Here is a 15,524-nt window from a genome sequence, read left to right on the forward strand (position 1 = left end):
AAATCAGCAACAGTAACGCTTTTGAATGCACGTGTTTAGGTACCTAAAGATATAATTCACTTCAAACCATTTAAAATGCATACAATTTGCTGAAATGCATTTATGTTAAATATTTAGAAAAAATCTGAATACCACTTACCAACAATTAAAACCATTAACAGGTCAATTTGAATTAAAGGTATTAAACGGCTCCAGCGCATTGTATAGCTTCGTATGCACATTAAGCAAGCAGTAGTATATAAATCTTTAAGGTGGACAGTTTAAACTGATAGCGGATTTTTAGATAACGCAAAATGACAGCGATACGACCTTTGAGCGATGAACTGCAAAAAGTTGCAATAGAAGAGCTGAACGAAGGGCCTGAACGCTTGCAACGGGACATAGCTGCGCTACGCGAATGGATCGAAAAACAACCGCATTTACGTGCACGCACCGACGATCAATTCTTAGTGAGTTTCCTACGCGGCTGCAAACACAGTTTGGAGAAGGCCAAATCGAAAATCGATCACTTCTATACGATACGCGCTATGTTGCCGCATGTGTTTGCGAATAATACAATGGCGAATGCAAAGAATTTGATGATCGCGCGATCAGGGTGAGTTTGAGAATGGCGTGGCACATGATTCAATAATACAAGGTTAGATAATTATTGACAGCTGCGGTTTGACACTCCCTTACAAAAGGTTGCATTTACGAAGGACAGAGAAAGGGCAAGAATACAATCCCTTGTTTCGAAAATGGTAGTAGAAAAGTACGCAAAGTAGGCAATTAGTAGTGAAATTCCTTTCGTAAATTCTAATGTATTTGCAGGAAATCTAGAATTTTAAACGAAATGTTGAACGTAATATTGATATATCTACGTGAATTACGTAATTTATATGCTATTTAGCTGTATAAAAACTGCAAAATGACTCAAAATTAAAATAAGACTACTATGAGATTGATGTAACCGTCCAATGCTTATGTTTTCATCAGTTAAATATGCTTCATATGCATATACAAATAAACATATTGCACAAAAGCTTATACTTTTATTTAACCCAAAGCTACACTGTTTCCATGTAAACNGTTTGGAGAAGGCCAAATCGAAAATCGATCACTTCTATACGATACGCGCTATGTTGCCGCATGTGTTTGCGAATAATACAATGGCGAATGCAAAGAATTTGATGATCGCGCGATCAGGGTGAGTTTGAGAATGGCGTGGCAAAGTTTTGTTTTTGTTTTTGTTGTGGGAAATGACATCAGTATTTGTGGCCGTATCGAACGNAGCGGTGCGAGAGAGACAACTGTCGGTTTATCGAACCTTGTATTATTGAACCATGGGCGTGGCAAAGTTTTGTTTTTGTTTTTGTTGTGGGAAATGACATTAATATTTGTGGCCGTACCGAACCAAGAACCGAACTTAAAACAATTTGGCGAACATTTTCAATGGCCAAAAAGAAGTAAGGTTAGACTAATAACTAATGAGATATAGCTCGAGATTAATATTAAGTTTAAGATTAGTATTAAGTTCAAAGTTAAGAGTAAAACTAAATTCAGGATTAATTAAGTTAAGATAAAGCTGAAGATTAAGATAAAGATTTAGATTAAGTTTAAGGATAATATTAAGATTAAGGCTACGATAAAGATTATGATTAAGAAAAGTGTTAAGATTAATATTAAAATTAAAACTAAGGTTAAGATTAAGATTAAAATAAAGATTTGGATCAGGACTAAGATTAGGGTGAAGCTCAAAATAAGGATTAAGAATAAGCTTTAGATTAAGATTAAGTTTAAGATTAAGCCTAAGCCGTAGATTAAAATTATTATTAAGATTGAGATTAAGATCAATATTAGGGACAATATTTAGATTAAGATTTAAATGAAGATTATTTTAAGATTAAGATCAAGGTTTAGAGTAAAGATAAGTTTCACTTCGGTTGCCCAAGCAAATTTTTTTATTTTTTTTTAATCACATTTAATTTTTATAATGCATGTTTTTTAAGTTATTTCCTTGCAAATGAATAAATGAATCTATTGCTCTAAAGAAATATGCATTAAATCATCTAATTAGAAAAATCCTCCTCACCACCTCTAACCTGACTCGAATCTACTGACTTCCACTAAAAATCAAAAAAAAAATTATAATAATTAAGGTCACTCATTACCTTACTTACAATACTTATAAAAAAATATGTTTTTAGTGGCCTTCTAGTCTTACCAAAAACATTGGAAATTGGCGGTCCCGTCATTGGATTTTCACGCTATAAAATATTATTTGATTTACCGATTACAGCAAGGGATCTCCATCGCTTAACAATTATGTGCGCGGATATGGCAATTGTTGCCACAGACGAGTTCGTAATAGGTGGTTATATGGAAATAGTTGATGTCGATAAGCTCGGTGTGGGCGCCNAAAAAATATGTTTTTAGTGGCCTTCTAGTCTTACCAAAAACATTGGAAATTGGCGGTCCCGTCATTGGATTTTCACGCTATAAAATATTATTTGATTTACCGATTACAGCAAGGGATCTCCATCGCTTTACAATTATGTGCGCGGATATGGCAATTGTTGCCACAGACGAGTTCGTAATAGGTGGTTATATGGAAATAGTTAATGTCGATAAGCTCGGTGTGGGCGCTATGTCGAAAGTGGATCCTGTACTCGCTAAACAACTCACCACCTATTGCGAAAAAGGTTCGGCTATACGTATCAAGGGTATACATGTTATAAATGTGCCCAAGGAAGGCTTGGCAGCAATAAATATTATACGAAATCTTTTTCCAGTGAGCTTAAAGGAAAGGGTAGGTGCTAATGTATGCAAAAAAAAACATTGTAGCTCTCTAAGTATTTACTCTTATTTTTTTATTTTAGTTCTTCGTGCACCGTAACGTGAAGGAACTGTGCAAACATATCCCCAAGGAGTATCTTCCAATCGAATATGGTGGTACAAATGGTTGCTTAGTAGATTTGGCTAAATATTATGAAAAGCTTTTGGTAGATTTTAATTCTTATTTCGAGGATAATGATAACTATGGTGTAGATGAGAATTTGAGGACGGGGAAAATAGTCAATATGAATTCCATATTCGGACTGGAAGGTAGCTTTCGAAAGCTGGAATTTGATTAGCGAATTGAGTGAAAATTTTGAAATAAACTATAAATAGTGACCAAGTGGTCAAAGACATTTTAAGTACTTTGCCTTTTATGTATATGTGTTAGGGTGGTAAAAAATAAGTAAATTCGGAATTTTAATGCTTTCATCCCCTAGGATTATTCTATATCGAAAAATATACCCCTATTTTTTATTTTAAAATAAAAAAATATTTAGAGGTCGCACAAAGTTTTCCATGTATTTAATATGGGGAAAAACAACTTTTCATATAAATGGTATGGAGTTTTTCCAGAGACCCAGAATAATTATTTCATGGTTGAGTTTTAAAAAAGTCATCCAAATTTTCGTAAGAATTATAAAAGTCTTTTGATAAAAATTATGTGTGAGAAAAATGTTTTAAGTCATCGACAACTATTATTTTAAGACTTATATAATAAAAGTCTTTTCATAATAATTATCAGCGAGATGAATATTTTTTAAGAGTTCAAAGACTTTTATTTTGAGACTTATATTATAAAAGTCTTTTCGTAATAATTATCATTGAGATAAATATTTTTAAGTATTCAAAGACTTTTATTTTAAGACTTTTATTATAAAAATTCACAGAAATCAACTTGACTTGACGTTATTATAATACAATTTATTGCGCTACAAAGCTGCTTAAACGAAAATTTTCTAAAAATTCTGAATAAAAAGTTTTAAACTTTGATCAAAATTTTTGGAAATTTGCTTAGCTTTTTTTGGGAACTCTTATTTATGGGGTTTCTGAGAAAAAAAATTTAATAAAAGTTATAAAAGAAATTAACTCAACTAGCAGAGCAAGGTTTCGATCCTCGGACCTCTGGGTTATGGGCCCAGCACGCTTCCACTGCGCCACTCTGCTTACATGCCGTTAGTCGCTTAACATGCAGCTGCTTGCTTCGACAACTCGTTGCCCCTAGCACACGCCCCTTGGCGACTAACTGCATAAGTACTCAACGACAACATACTAAATAAATGCTTATATAGACCAACTTTTAAGTTAGTTCTTAAATTATACATTTATAATTTAAACACTTAGGCAAAAAAAGTCCAATTAAATTATTTAATTGATTTTGACTATTATTTGTATCTCGTATTTGTTATTATAAGTGAATATACAGTTCATTTAATTTAGCACTTAACTCCATTTAGCAGAGAATATCACAATTAATTCGCTTTGCCGGATAATAAATTGGCAGCAATTTTTTACGTGCGCTTATGGATTAGTCAACCTTTGAATAACAGGTTGGACTAAGCGAATCAATTTCGCTTAGTGCTGGTTAGGTTAAATAAGGTCGAAACGTTGAGTATGGAAACTTTCATACTTCAAAAGTTCCACACTTGCTATACCAAGTGAACGGAATTTTGACTCAATTTACATTCAATCAAGCCTTAATCGAACAATCAAGGATTGAAGTTTTGTATGCTAAATCGAACTCAATTAGTGCCTTAATCAATAAATCTTGGCTAATTAGTCAAACTTAATATTAAACTATTTTAGAATTTCATTTAGGCCAGGGGATTGCCTCTGGTAGTTTTTGGAGTGAAACTTCTTTGCGACGTGACAAAAAAGCGACATAGTCGTAGGTCTGTTATTACGAACGAAAAAGCGACCAAAGAAGGTATATAAGAGATGACGGTAGTGGTTGGCCACGCTTAAGATTAAACTTAGGATTAAGATAAAGATTAAGATTGATTACAACGTGCGACAAAAAAACAAAATAATTTCAAGCCAGACGAAAAAATCAAAATGCTCACGAAACAATGGGCAATATATAGTAAAGCTGTGTTTTTAGTTATTCACTCTGACGTCAGGATTTTTTTTAAGGACTTTAAAATTGTAAAGATATGATTAATTCAAAAAATTATTAAAAAAAACACAGTGGAATGTACAACAATAATATGGGTACCAAGCGAAAGGGAAAATTCTGCAGATTTGAAAAACATTAAAGTTTTTTGATTTACAAGGACGAATAAGTATTGAAAATGCGATTTTAATTAATTTTTTTTTTAAGGTAATAAAATTAGGAGGACGAAATACGAATACACGAATATACGAATACGAAAAGGAAATTTTACATACCGATTCGTCAAGATGCACCAAAAAATTTAAAATTTTTCAATTCTACAGAATTTTCTCTTTTATTTGATACCGAAATTTCTATTCTTTTTAGATTGCACTGAATTTTTTACTAGTTTTTTGAATTGATCATATTTTTGAAATTTCGAAGTGCTTTAAAAAAAATCCTGACGTTAGAGTGAAAAATTAAAAACGCCAGTTTGAAAATATTTTGAAAAGGGTTTCCACCTAGTTGAAAATTAGAATTTAATTGGATTATGTACAGTTATATGAAATATCGAACGAAAGAGTGATAAGAAATATTCAAATACAGCACCGCCGGTATCCATAAATACAGCCACGAATCTGTCGGCACAAAAGTTATAAACGTGTTAGTTTTGAGGATGAAAACACCTGCATTAATGCGAAAATCTATTAATTTAATAAAGCCAACTGCATTTTGTTATACACATGCTCGTTTACTGCTGAAATATTTTTGGAGCTATTTTCCCGCCTACATAATGGAGTCTGTGTGAGTGTGTGCCACCAAATTAATTACATTTAATGTATTTCAATTTGTGCTCAACTTATTTAATTTCTCAACAAATTATAAATGAAAACAATTGCGCTGCGAGTATAACAAAAACAACAAGCGCTGGGGAAAAAGGAGTACCGACAACAACAAGAACAATGGCAGAACACCAGCACCAACAACAGCAGGTGAAAACTACTTTTGGCGTTGGCAACGTTTGCTGGCGTTAAAAGCCACAAAACAATACTCGAAAAGGTGTGAGGTCGCATTATTTAGTATTGAAGTTGTACAGGCGTAGGTGTATGTTTATTGTGTGCATATGAATTTGTTTATCACACGCACACTACATTAACTTAATTGTATTTGTCATTTGTAATGCTGGCACAACTGTGACGACGGCAAAGAATAACAAAGTTTGGTGACGTTAAAAATAAGCAACGCAATTTCCCCCCCGCCCCCATTCACCCGGCAGCAGCGCTGTTTCAAACTAGAAACAAAAACAATAATGCTTATGAGTAAACAACATTTAACACTAAACTGTCAGGAGTCAGCGGCTAACAGAATCAGCAACCAGGCAGGCGTCAGGCATCAGGTGCCAGGAGCAGCAGCAGCAGCACTCATCAGCAATCACAGCAGGTTGCACGCAATTATTATTGCGACGCGCTTCCGGTTTTCTAATTTAACCCCAAAATGCAGTAAAAGTTGACAATAAAAACAATGAAAGCTCCACAGCGGTTGAGCTATTGAGGGGGTTTTGTATACATATACTACATACATAACAGAGAAGAGCAGCAACCAGAGTCGGGCAGGTGAGCCATTGCTGCTGCATAAAATTATGCAAAATATAAAATTTGCTACAATGCGACAACATAAAATGTGGCGTTAGGAATGGCATACAAAACTCGAGGGGACGCAAGTTGTATGCCAAGCAGACTTAGTCGGGGTGAAGAACTATGTACATTAGGAATATGACTTTTTTAACTTTTTTAAATTAAATATATCTATGCGGAGAGGAACAAAAGTAACGTTTTTGTTAAAATTTAGTAAAAAAAAGTTCGCGCAGGAAACTCCACGGAAAATCCGATTTGTATGTACATTAGGGGGGTCCAAAAATGCATACGGGGAGAGAAAAAAGCTTGAAATGTTAAGCTCTCACCTCTTAGAATATGTAAATGAAAAAAATACCAGTATTGATTGTAAAAATCGCTAATATTAAAAAATTCTAAAATAGGCAAAAAAAATACCGGCATTTTTAATATCATTTAGAAAACTCACGGGGGAAGAGGTTAACATTTAAACTTTTTTTTTTTTTACCCCCTTATGTATATACATAGCATTTGGATATGGAGAATTCCATGTCAATCAAATTATGTCTGCGATTAAAAATGGGTTTCTAATTTTTTTCTTTTTTTTTTGTTGACTTAGAATTGTACGTAATTTTTGTTTGTCTTTTATCATTCCTCATCCTCCAGTCACAGGCAAATTTAATTTTAACAAAGTCATATACCTAATGTACATACATACATACATACATATGTAGTTGAAAAGAAGAGCCAGTTGGGGGGATGCAGTGTGGTGTAGAACGTCGGTGAAACTTCATTTAAATAAATTAGAAAATGTGACAAAGTGCGCAAAGCTGTTGGTGTTGTTGCGGCATTTGTTTGCCGCTAGCTGCTTTTGTAGTCTGCTGACTCGTTGTTGGTCTGAAAATATGATTGTTGCTATGAATTGCGGCTAAAACGTCTAAGATTTTTTTCTGTTTCAATCTTTTTTCTTTTTGTTGCTGCTCATTTTTTTGTTTGCAGTTATGATTCTTTAGCAAATTTCGTTCTTTTTTCTTACTCTTAACAAATTTGTTGCTTTTATTTTTGCTCTAATTGTTGTCACTTGTAAGCTGTCAGTAGCACCTGAAAGGCGCGAAAATGTTGGGGTGCTTTGTGGCGCGGCAAGTATGCCGAAGTTTTTTAAAGCGAAAGGGGTTTTTTAAAAGGGGTTTGATCAGATTTTTCAAATTCTTAGAATTATGCGGCACAAAATGGAAATTCAATTTGGATATGGGCAAATCCTAGCGTTGCGGTAGTTACGTTCGTGTTTANGAAAATGTTGGGGTGCTTTGTGGCGCGGCAAGTATGCCGAAGTTTTTTAAAGCGAAAGGGGTTTTTTAAAAGGGGTTTGATCAGATTTTTCAAATTCTTAGAATTATGCGGCACAAAATGGAAATTCAATTGGGATATGGGCAAATCCTAGCGTTGCGGTAGTTACGTTCGGGTTTAAAACCAATGCTTTGTTCAAGAAGTAAGAGGGGCAAATCAGATTTCTCAAATAAATGTAAAAAGAAATATGAAATGAGAACATGTTTTACTATGCCTTGTTTGACACAANAGAAAACGGCTTTGAATTTTTTCAACACTAATTTGGCAAGAGGTCCCTGCGCTTCTATAAGCCGCATGAACATGTGTATATTTTTTAATCTTAAAGGCAGNCAAATCAGATTTCTCAAATAAATGTAAAAAGAAATATGAAATGAGAACATGTTTTACTATGCCTTGTTTGACACAAAAATGAGAGAATTTGAATTGCAAGCATTTTTTGCGATTTTGGTTGACTATTTCTCGGATTCGCCCTTATCATTTATGAGCAGGGAACGGATTTTTAGGACCTAAAAACCTATAAAAAAGAGCTTAACTAGTAGCTATCTAAATAGCGAAAAAGGCAGGAAAAGGCAAAAAAAAGGTATTACAAAAAAAAGCAAAATAAGGCACTAAAAAAAGACAGAAAATACGAAGAATAATCAAAAAATATATTTTTTTAGAAATGTTTATATTACAAGTAAAAAGAGAAAAACTATGAACTAGTTTCATTATATGAAAAATTTGTACTTTGAATCTTTGACTATTTTATCCTTTCGAGTTTCTAACTCATAAAACTTTAATCTGTATAGTTGTAGTAACATTGAACCACAAGATGCATTTTGAAGTTTTCTGGCAGCATTTTCATTCGATTTTCGCGAAGAAAAGCCTTGAATGTACTAAATGTGCGATCGACGTAAGTTGATACAAGGGAGCCCAATTTAAATATGGAACGATGGAAACGTTCATATTATCAGGAATAAGGGCGTTTTCCTCGCCCTTTACAATTTTATCCACACCCCTTATTGTCTTCAAGCCTACGTTAGCTGAGAAAACGGCTTTGAATTTTTTCAACACTAATTTGGCAAGAGGTCCCTGCGCTTCTATAAGCCGCATGAACATGTGTATATTTTTTAATCTTAAAGGCAGAAAGGTAGAAAAGGCAAAAAAAGGCAAATATATTAAAAAAGGCAAAAAAAGGCAATTATCTTAAAAAAGGCAAACAAAGGCAAAAAAAGGCAACACCAAATGTGGATATATGGAATCAGGGAAAGCTAAATCGTGGACATTCTTAATCGAATATACTCTATCTCTTTAGCAGAAAAAAAGGCAATTTCCATAAAATCCGTTCCCTGTTTATGAGTATAACAAGTGGTATGCGTGTAGAATGGTAAATATGTAGGACCATTCTTAGTACAATCAACACTGGTCAAGAAATGCCTGGCTTTCTCTCTCTCAATCGCCTCCAAATGAAGCTGATTTAAGTTCCAGATCACAGTGATATTAAAGGCAAGGCACACTTGAGTTCAGGGATGGCCTAGAGTTCAGTTTATGTGGCAATCTATAGACTGCGCCCCACACTGAACAAATAATGTACAATGGTTCGATTGCTGTCAGATTAGACATGTAATTTTACAGAACGGCTGTGGTTGAGTGTGCAGAGATGATTGCTGTTATTTGCTAACTTTCAGAAGGTCCAGGCTCAAATCCCATATAAGCGTATTCAAACGAAAAAATCATCATTAGGATCCCATGCGGTAAGACCTATAATCATACCCTTACTGCCGTATCTCGTACTAAACATAAAAAAATTTAATTCAATTAAATTAAATTAAATTAAATCAAACTAAATTAAATTAAATTAAATTAAATTAAATTAAATTAAATTAAATTAAATAAATAATAAAATAAAGAATAAAACAAAATAAAAACTTTAATTAAACTAAATTAAGTTAAATCAAATTAAATTAGATTCAACTGAATTAAATTTATTTAAATGAAATAAAGTTAAATCAAATAAAAGGAAGTAAAATAAAAATATCAAAATAAAAGTAAATGAAGGGAAAAGAAAAGAAAGAAAAGCCTTGTGCATGGTCAAAACATGACTTATTTATGATTAATTGTTGCACCGCGTTTTATACGTCGTCGAAAAAACTATAACTATTACCCCTTTTTCTGCTCACCCTGCACGCTGTCACTGTTTTACTTCAGGAAAATTGCTTTACCCTTTGCTTTTATTTTCTCCTCACTTATGTATGTACATACATATGTATGTGCTTAAAAAAAACAACTCGACGCAGCATTTGTTAAATTTTAATCCCATTTAATTTCATATTTTTACTATTAAAACTAAAAGCACTTAAAACTTTTGTTTCCACCTTTCTTCCTTTATTTCTGTCATTCCCTTAAGTGTGTCAAAAGGGGTGCACTGAACCCGCCTCCACACAGGCTGTATCGTAGCTAAACCTACATTTCAAGCATTTTATTTATTCATAAATTTTAACGGATGTGAACTTTTTTCTTCACTTTTATTCACGCGTTCATTGCTGCTCCCTTTGGGTCAAACACCAGTGCCAAAACCAAGGTAGAAATTGTATGAGTATGAATGTGTTAAAGGGGAAGTCAAAATAGAAAAAGAAATTAAAATATGAATGAAACTGGAAGTATGTGAGATGGAGGACTTTTGTAGGGAATTGTTTGAGAGGAGCTGCAAAAGTGGTTGCAAAAAATTAAACAAAATTAGCGTCTGCGCCGAAGAAAGGAAGGGAATAGAGTAATACTTTTGTAATTTACAGTATTATGTACAGAAATATTTTGATTTTATTTCCATTAGTTATAAATTTATTAATATTGCTTAACGCGCTATTCCTATTACACTAGTAAAAAACTTTCCGAAATAAGTGTATGTACATATATGTATGCTTAACACTTTCTTCATACAAACATATTTTTAGCATGCTAAAATTGTGCTTATACTTGGCAGTACTGCATATTGGATTGATTTTTTGCTTAATGCAGCAGTGGAATTTTCTCAAAAAATTGTGTCACTAAATACTTTTTTATTGAAAAATAAAATAAAAGNATTTTCTCAAAAAATTGTGTCACTAAATACTTTTTTATTGAAAAATAAAAATAAAATAAAAATTATTTACAGACAACTTTTCAACGTCTCTAGCAGAGCAAGGTTTCGATCCTCGGACCTCTGGGTTATGGGCCCAGCACGCTTCCACTGCGCCACTCTGCTTGTTATTGGCATCGTGCCAAACGCACCATACAAGCAAGCGCTGCTGTCATCTCTTTCGCACGTGGTGGATGCGTGAAGCAATGTGACAATTCATATGCGCGAGTGTGGTAAAAATAAACAAACGCGTAAAAGTTCAAGCTATTGACTAACTTTATTTAATTGCATAGCTAACCGGTTATAATTAAAACAAATATGTATATTCGAATAAAAAGGCTAGTTTATGTTAATAATTTTGTGTAATAGCCAGTGCACTGAAATGTGTTGAAATTTTATCAAGATATGCCTACATATTTATGTAGGGAATATGTATGTAGGCATGTAAATATACAAATATATTTATACATATGGAAATGTAGGTATGGAAAATACTATTTAATAATTTTTTATCTTTTTAAGCAGCCAATTCATTATCGACAATGACTTAATTTATTATTAAAATTACAAATTAGCCTGTTATCGCTTTTTATTGCGCTTATCACCCCTCATATAAAACAGTTACTCATAAAATATACTTATTAATTGCCAACTGGCACACTGCCAGCTAAAAATTATCAAAACAGGGCGGATAATAAAGTAATAAAACTAAAGCAGTGCGCTTTAATTATGTAGTTATTGGGAAGCTGAAATCTAAAAAAAAAGGTGTAAAAACAGATTTAACCCGTTTTTACACAAATAACTCGCTGTGTTATCGGGAAAAAGATTTTGGACAAATTAGAAAATTATAAGCATACCATTAACATTCATACTATTAATATGTCCATGTTGCTAAATTAAAACATTATTTACCCCCGCTGTGTATTTATATTAATTGCTACACTCATTGTTGATAACAGCATTTAAATTTGTAGCAAAAAAAAGTAAATGAAATCACAATAGTGCCATAACGATTATGGGAACAACATGCATGTATGTATGTATGTATACATATTTATCATAGTTATTTGACTATAGAATAATAGCGCCCGTTTAATTGAGAGCTGCAGAGCATCTAATTTGCATAAAAAACTTAATCTGTTACATATGTTTATGTAATATGCTATAAGCGGGTGAGCATTAGGCTGTGCCGTCCATGTATGAGAAATATTTTTTTTTTTGTTAACAACCACAATGGTAAGGGTTATCACAAATGAGGAACAATGCAAAAACACTTGCACATGTATCCCACGCGCGGCTCAGGTGTTACCCATATATGTAGCTCACTATGTTACATGAGTATTTTCCGCAATCTCAATCTTAAACCCAATTTTAATCCTAATTTTAATCCTAATCTTAATCTTAACCTTTATCTTATTCTTAATCCTAATCTCAATCTAAATCTTAATCTTAATATTGGTCTTAGTCTTAATCTTAATTTTATCCTTAACTTTAATCCGAAAGTTTGATGATTTTTTTTTTCAATATTGCACAAAGTTGAAAATTTGGTATGAACATTTATAGCCCATTCAATTTTAGTATAAAAAAGTGCAAGTTTGAAGTTTGCGTTGAATTTTGACATTTTTTTTTGACAGTGTCAAGCATTTTATACCACCAAGTATTTCATACCATACCAATTTTACAGTAATTTGTTGTCTTTTTTGTTCTTCACGCCAATCGATACTCTTTAAAGGCTTAGTTTCCAGCTCCCAAGAAAAACGAAAAAATCATATCAAATGGGGCACAAGAAATGCAAAAGAAATTTTTTTCTGTTAAAATTTCTTAAATCAGGGTGCAATTTTTCTTCAAAGAAAGCTAAAAACTGTAACAAAAACGTTCCGAAAGTATTCATATTTTTGTCACACGATGTGATAAAATTTCAGCACAAATACCACAAATTTGTTGCTTAACAATTTAACGTTGAAAACTATTTTTTTTTATGGAAAACCGCCGAAATTAAGGATATTTAGAGCATTAGCATCATAAAATTGCTTTTTATAAAAACTTAAAAAATTACATGTTATAAATTTAAATTATTTTGGTTATCTACGATAAATTACTTAACATTTAAAAGCTATGGCGTTAAGAAAACAAAAAAATCAAAATTCGGTACACATTAATGTATGTACATATTTATGCCTGCCCTAACCACTACATATGTACATACATATGCACATATTTTTCGATTAAGACCTCTTTACGCTTTATGCCTTAGCGCATTAACACAGCCACAAAACACTAAAGTAATTAATGTTTAAATTAAATTTTTGCACAAAGCGTACGTAAATGAGGCGTAAAATGTGCTAGTAAATAGCTTACAAAAATACAATGTTGCATAGAAGACATAAACACATTAAAGGATATGTATGCAGATATGTATTAATTTTGCAATTCTCACGGGTATTTAAATGCATTGGCCTATGCCTCGCACCTTCTAAAAATTTGCGCTGTATGCATGCATTGTATTGTTTTTGCAATGTGCTTATAATGCGTGTGCTTTTATGTTCGCGGATAATTAAACCAACATAATTAATAATTAATAATTGCATATGAATATTAATGCATATCTGTGCAAAAAAAAATAGTAATAATAACACTGGTCGACGGCCAAAATATACCAGAGACGCCGTTATGAAATTCTTATGTAAAATCACCCCCTGATTCCGAAAATCAAGGTTATTTTTAATTTTATGGTACCGTTTTTGANGGCGTTTCTGGTAAAGAGAAAAAGTTGAAATTTGTGGTCCAGTGTAATTACACGCAATCAGTTGAGGGCAGAGAAGAAAAAAATGTTGGAGTTAATATCATCAGTGTGGCATGCTACCACATACATACTTACATACAGTATCGGTCATATCATTATTAACCCGATTTCAAAGTGATATTGTTTGCCACTTATGTTTATTTATTTACTTTTAAGAATTTTCAATTAAAATACGGTTCTTTCCCTAACGAAATCCATCCAGGTTTGAAAATTTATAGAAAACTAAAAAAATTCTACAAATTTATATAAATGTTTCTAATTTTTTTTTTGAAAGTGTTAGAATTTTTTCGCGGAAGGTGATACGGCTTTCTTCCACATAAAAATTAATTTTGTTTATTCGTTTATTCAACGGTGTTTTTAGCCACTTGAAACTAGCACATTATTGCACTGAAATTGAATGGGCTATAAAACTGTATACTCAAAAGGAATTTTGGTTGAACAAGTTTGAAAGTTTTATACTTGGGTTTATATGGGTTTTGTTAGAGAACGAACTGTATTTTGATTAAAAATTCGTAAAAATAAATAAATAAACATAAGTGGCAAACAATATCACTTTGAAATTGGGGCGCTAATGATATGATCGATACCTACGGTGATCAGATTTTAAATTAGGTAACTAATTTAATTGGTTTTACCTTTCCGAGAAGGTGGTAACCCTCTTAAAAATATTTTTTAAAAGAAAGTTTTCTCAAATCCCTCTCGTTCGATACCCATATTAAAATATTTCATTTAACTTTTTGATTAAATTGCTTCTGAATTTCTAAATAGCTGGCAACTTCTTCCAAAAATATAAATAAAGATACAAAATCTCCTTAAACTTTTTCCGATTTACTCCTATGTATTTATTTATGTTTTAGTTTATTAACTTATTTTATTTTAACTTTTTGATAAGGTGGCAACCCTTTTCAAAAATATTTTCGAAAGAAAGCTCTCGTCCGACACCCGTCCGACATCGTACTCTGTTATCGATGTGCATGATTCAATAATACAAGGTTCGATAAACTGACAGTTGTCTCTCTCGCACCGCTCCCTTAGCAGCGGCACCATGTTGCTTCTTTGCACATTTACATGGAAACAGTGTAGCTTTGGTGTGAAATAGAAGTATGAGCGTTTGTGCAATATGTTTATTTGTATGTGCATATGAAGCATAAATAACTGATGAAAACATAAACTGTTTTTAAATTGGATGTTTACATCAATCTCATAGTAGTCTTATTTTAATTTTGAGGCAGTTTTTATACAGCTAAATAGCACATAAATTACGTAATTCACATAGATACATCAATATTACGTTCAACATTTCGTTTAAAATGCCAGATTTCCTGCAAATGCATTAGAATTTACAAAATGGAATTTCACCACTAATTGCCTACTTTGCGTACGTTTCTACTATCATTTTCGCACCAAGAGATTTCATTCCTCCCCTTTTCTCCGTTCTTCGTAAATGCTACCTTTTGTAAGGGAGTGTCAAACCGCAGCTGTCAATAATTATCTAACCTTGTATTATTGAATCATGATCGATGTGCTTTGTCTTTGATATAATTGCAGGCTCTATAGATTGCTCGCACCTCCTTATGAAAATTCGTTTTAATGTTCCCACAAGTATTCTTCGTTGTAATGAATTGTTTTTTGTGGGTGTTGTTAAAACTGTTTATGGTATGAATTCTCCTTTAAGGAGGACTCTCTCCCAATTTAATGCTTATTCTTCATCTTTAGACTTCGATTTTTCTTACTCAAAGTTTACTTTTAAGAGTTTACTCATAA

The 15,524-nt window shown here is 32.6% G+C and overlaps 1 protein-coding gene and 2 non-coding genes across 3 annotated transcripts; 1 reads left to right on the forward strand and 2 right to left on the reverse strand.

Annotated features, from left to right (window-relative positions):
* The first annotated feature begins 241 nt into the window (after positions 1-241).
* Positions 242-3,141, forward strand: LOC108364412 (alpha-tocopherol transfer protein-like). The gene is made up of 3 exons (XM_017618088.1): positions 242-595; positions 2,416-2,788; positions 2,859-3,141. Exons 1-3 carry the CDS (start codon positions 294-296, stop codon positions 3,111-3,113), a joined length of 930 nt encoding a protein of 309 aa, XP_017473577.1. The 5' UTR covers positions 242-293; the 3' UTR covers positions 3,114-3,141.
* Positions 3,142-3,909: 768 nt separating this feature from the next.
* Positions 3,910-3,981, reverse strand: TRNAM-CAU (transfer RNA methionine (anticodon CAU)). The gene has a single exon. It is a non-coding gene; the product is annotated as a tRNA-Met (tRNA).
* A 7,030-nt stretch (positions 3,982-11,011) lies between these two features.
* TRNAM-CAU (transfer RNA methionine (anticodon CAU)) lies at positions 11,012-11,083 on the reverse strand. The gene has a single exon. It is a non-coding gene; the product is annotated as a tRNA-Met (tRNA).
* Between the last annotated feature and the right edge of the window lie 4,441 nt (positions 11,084-15,524).

This window comes from Rhagoletis zephyria, unplaced genomic scaffold (genome assembly GCF_001687245.7).
Source record: "Rhagoletis zephyria isolate East Lansing unplaced genomic scaffold, Rhagoletis_zephyria_1.1 Rzeph_scaffold_01553, whole genome shotgun sequence".
Classification (NCBI taxonomy): Eukaryota; Metazoa; Arthropoda; class Insecta; order Diptera; family Tephritidae; genus Rhagoletis; species Rhagoletis zephyria.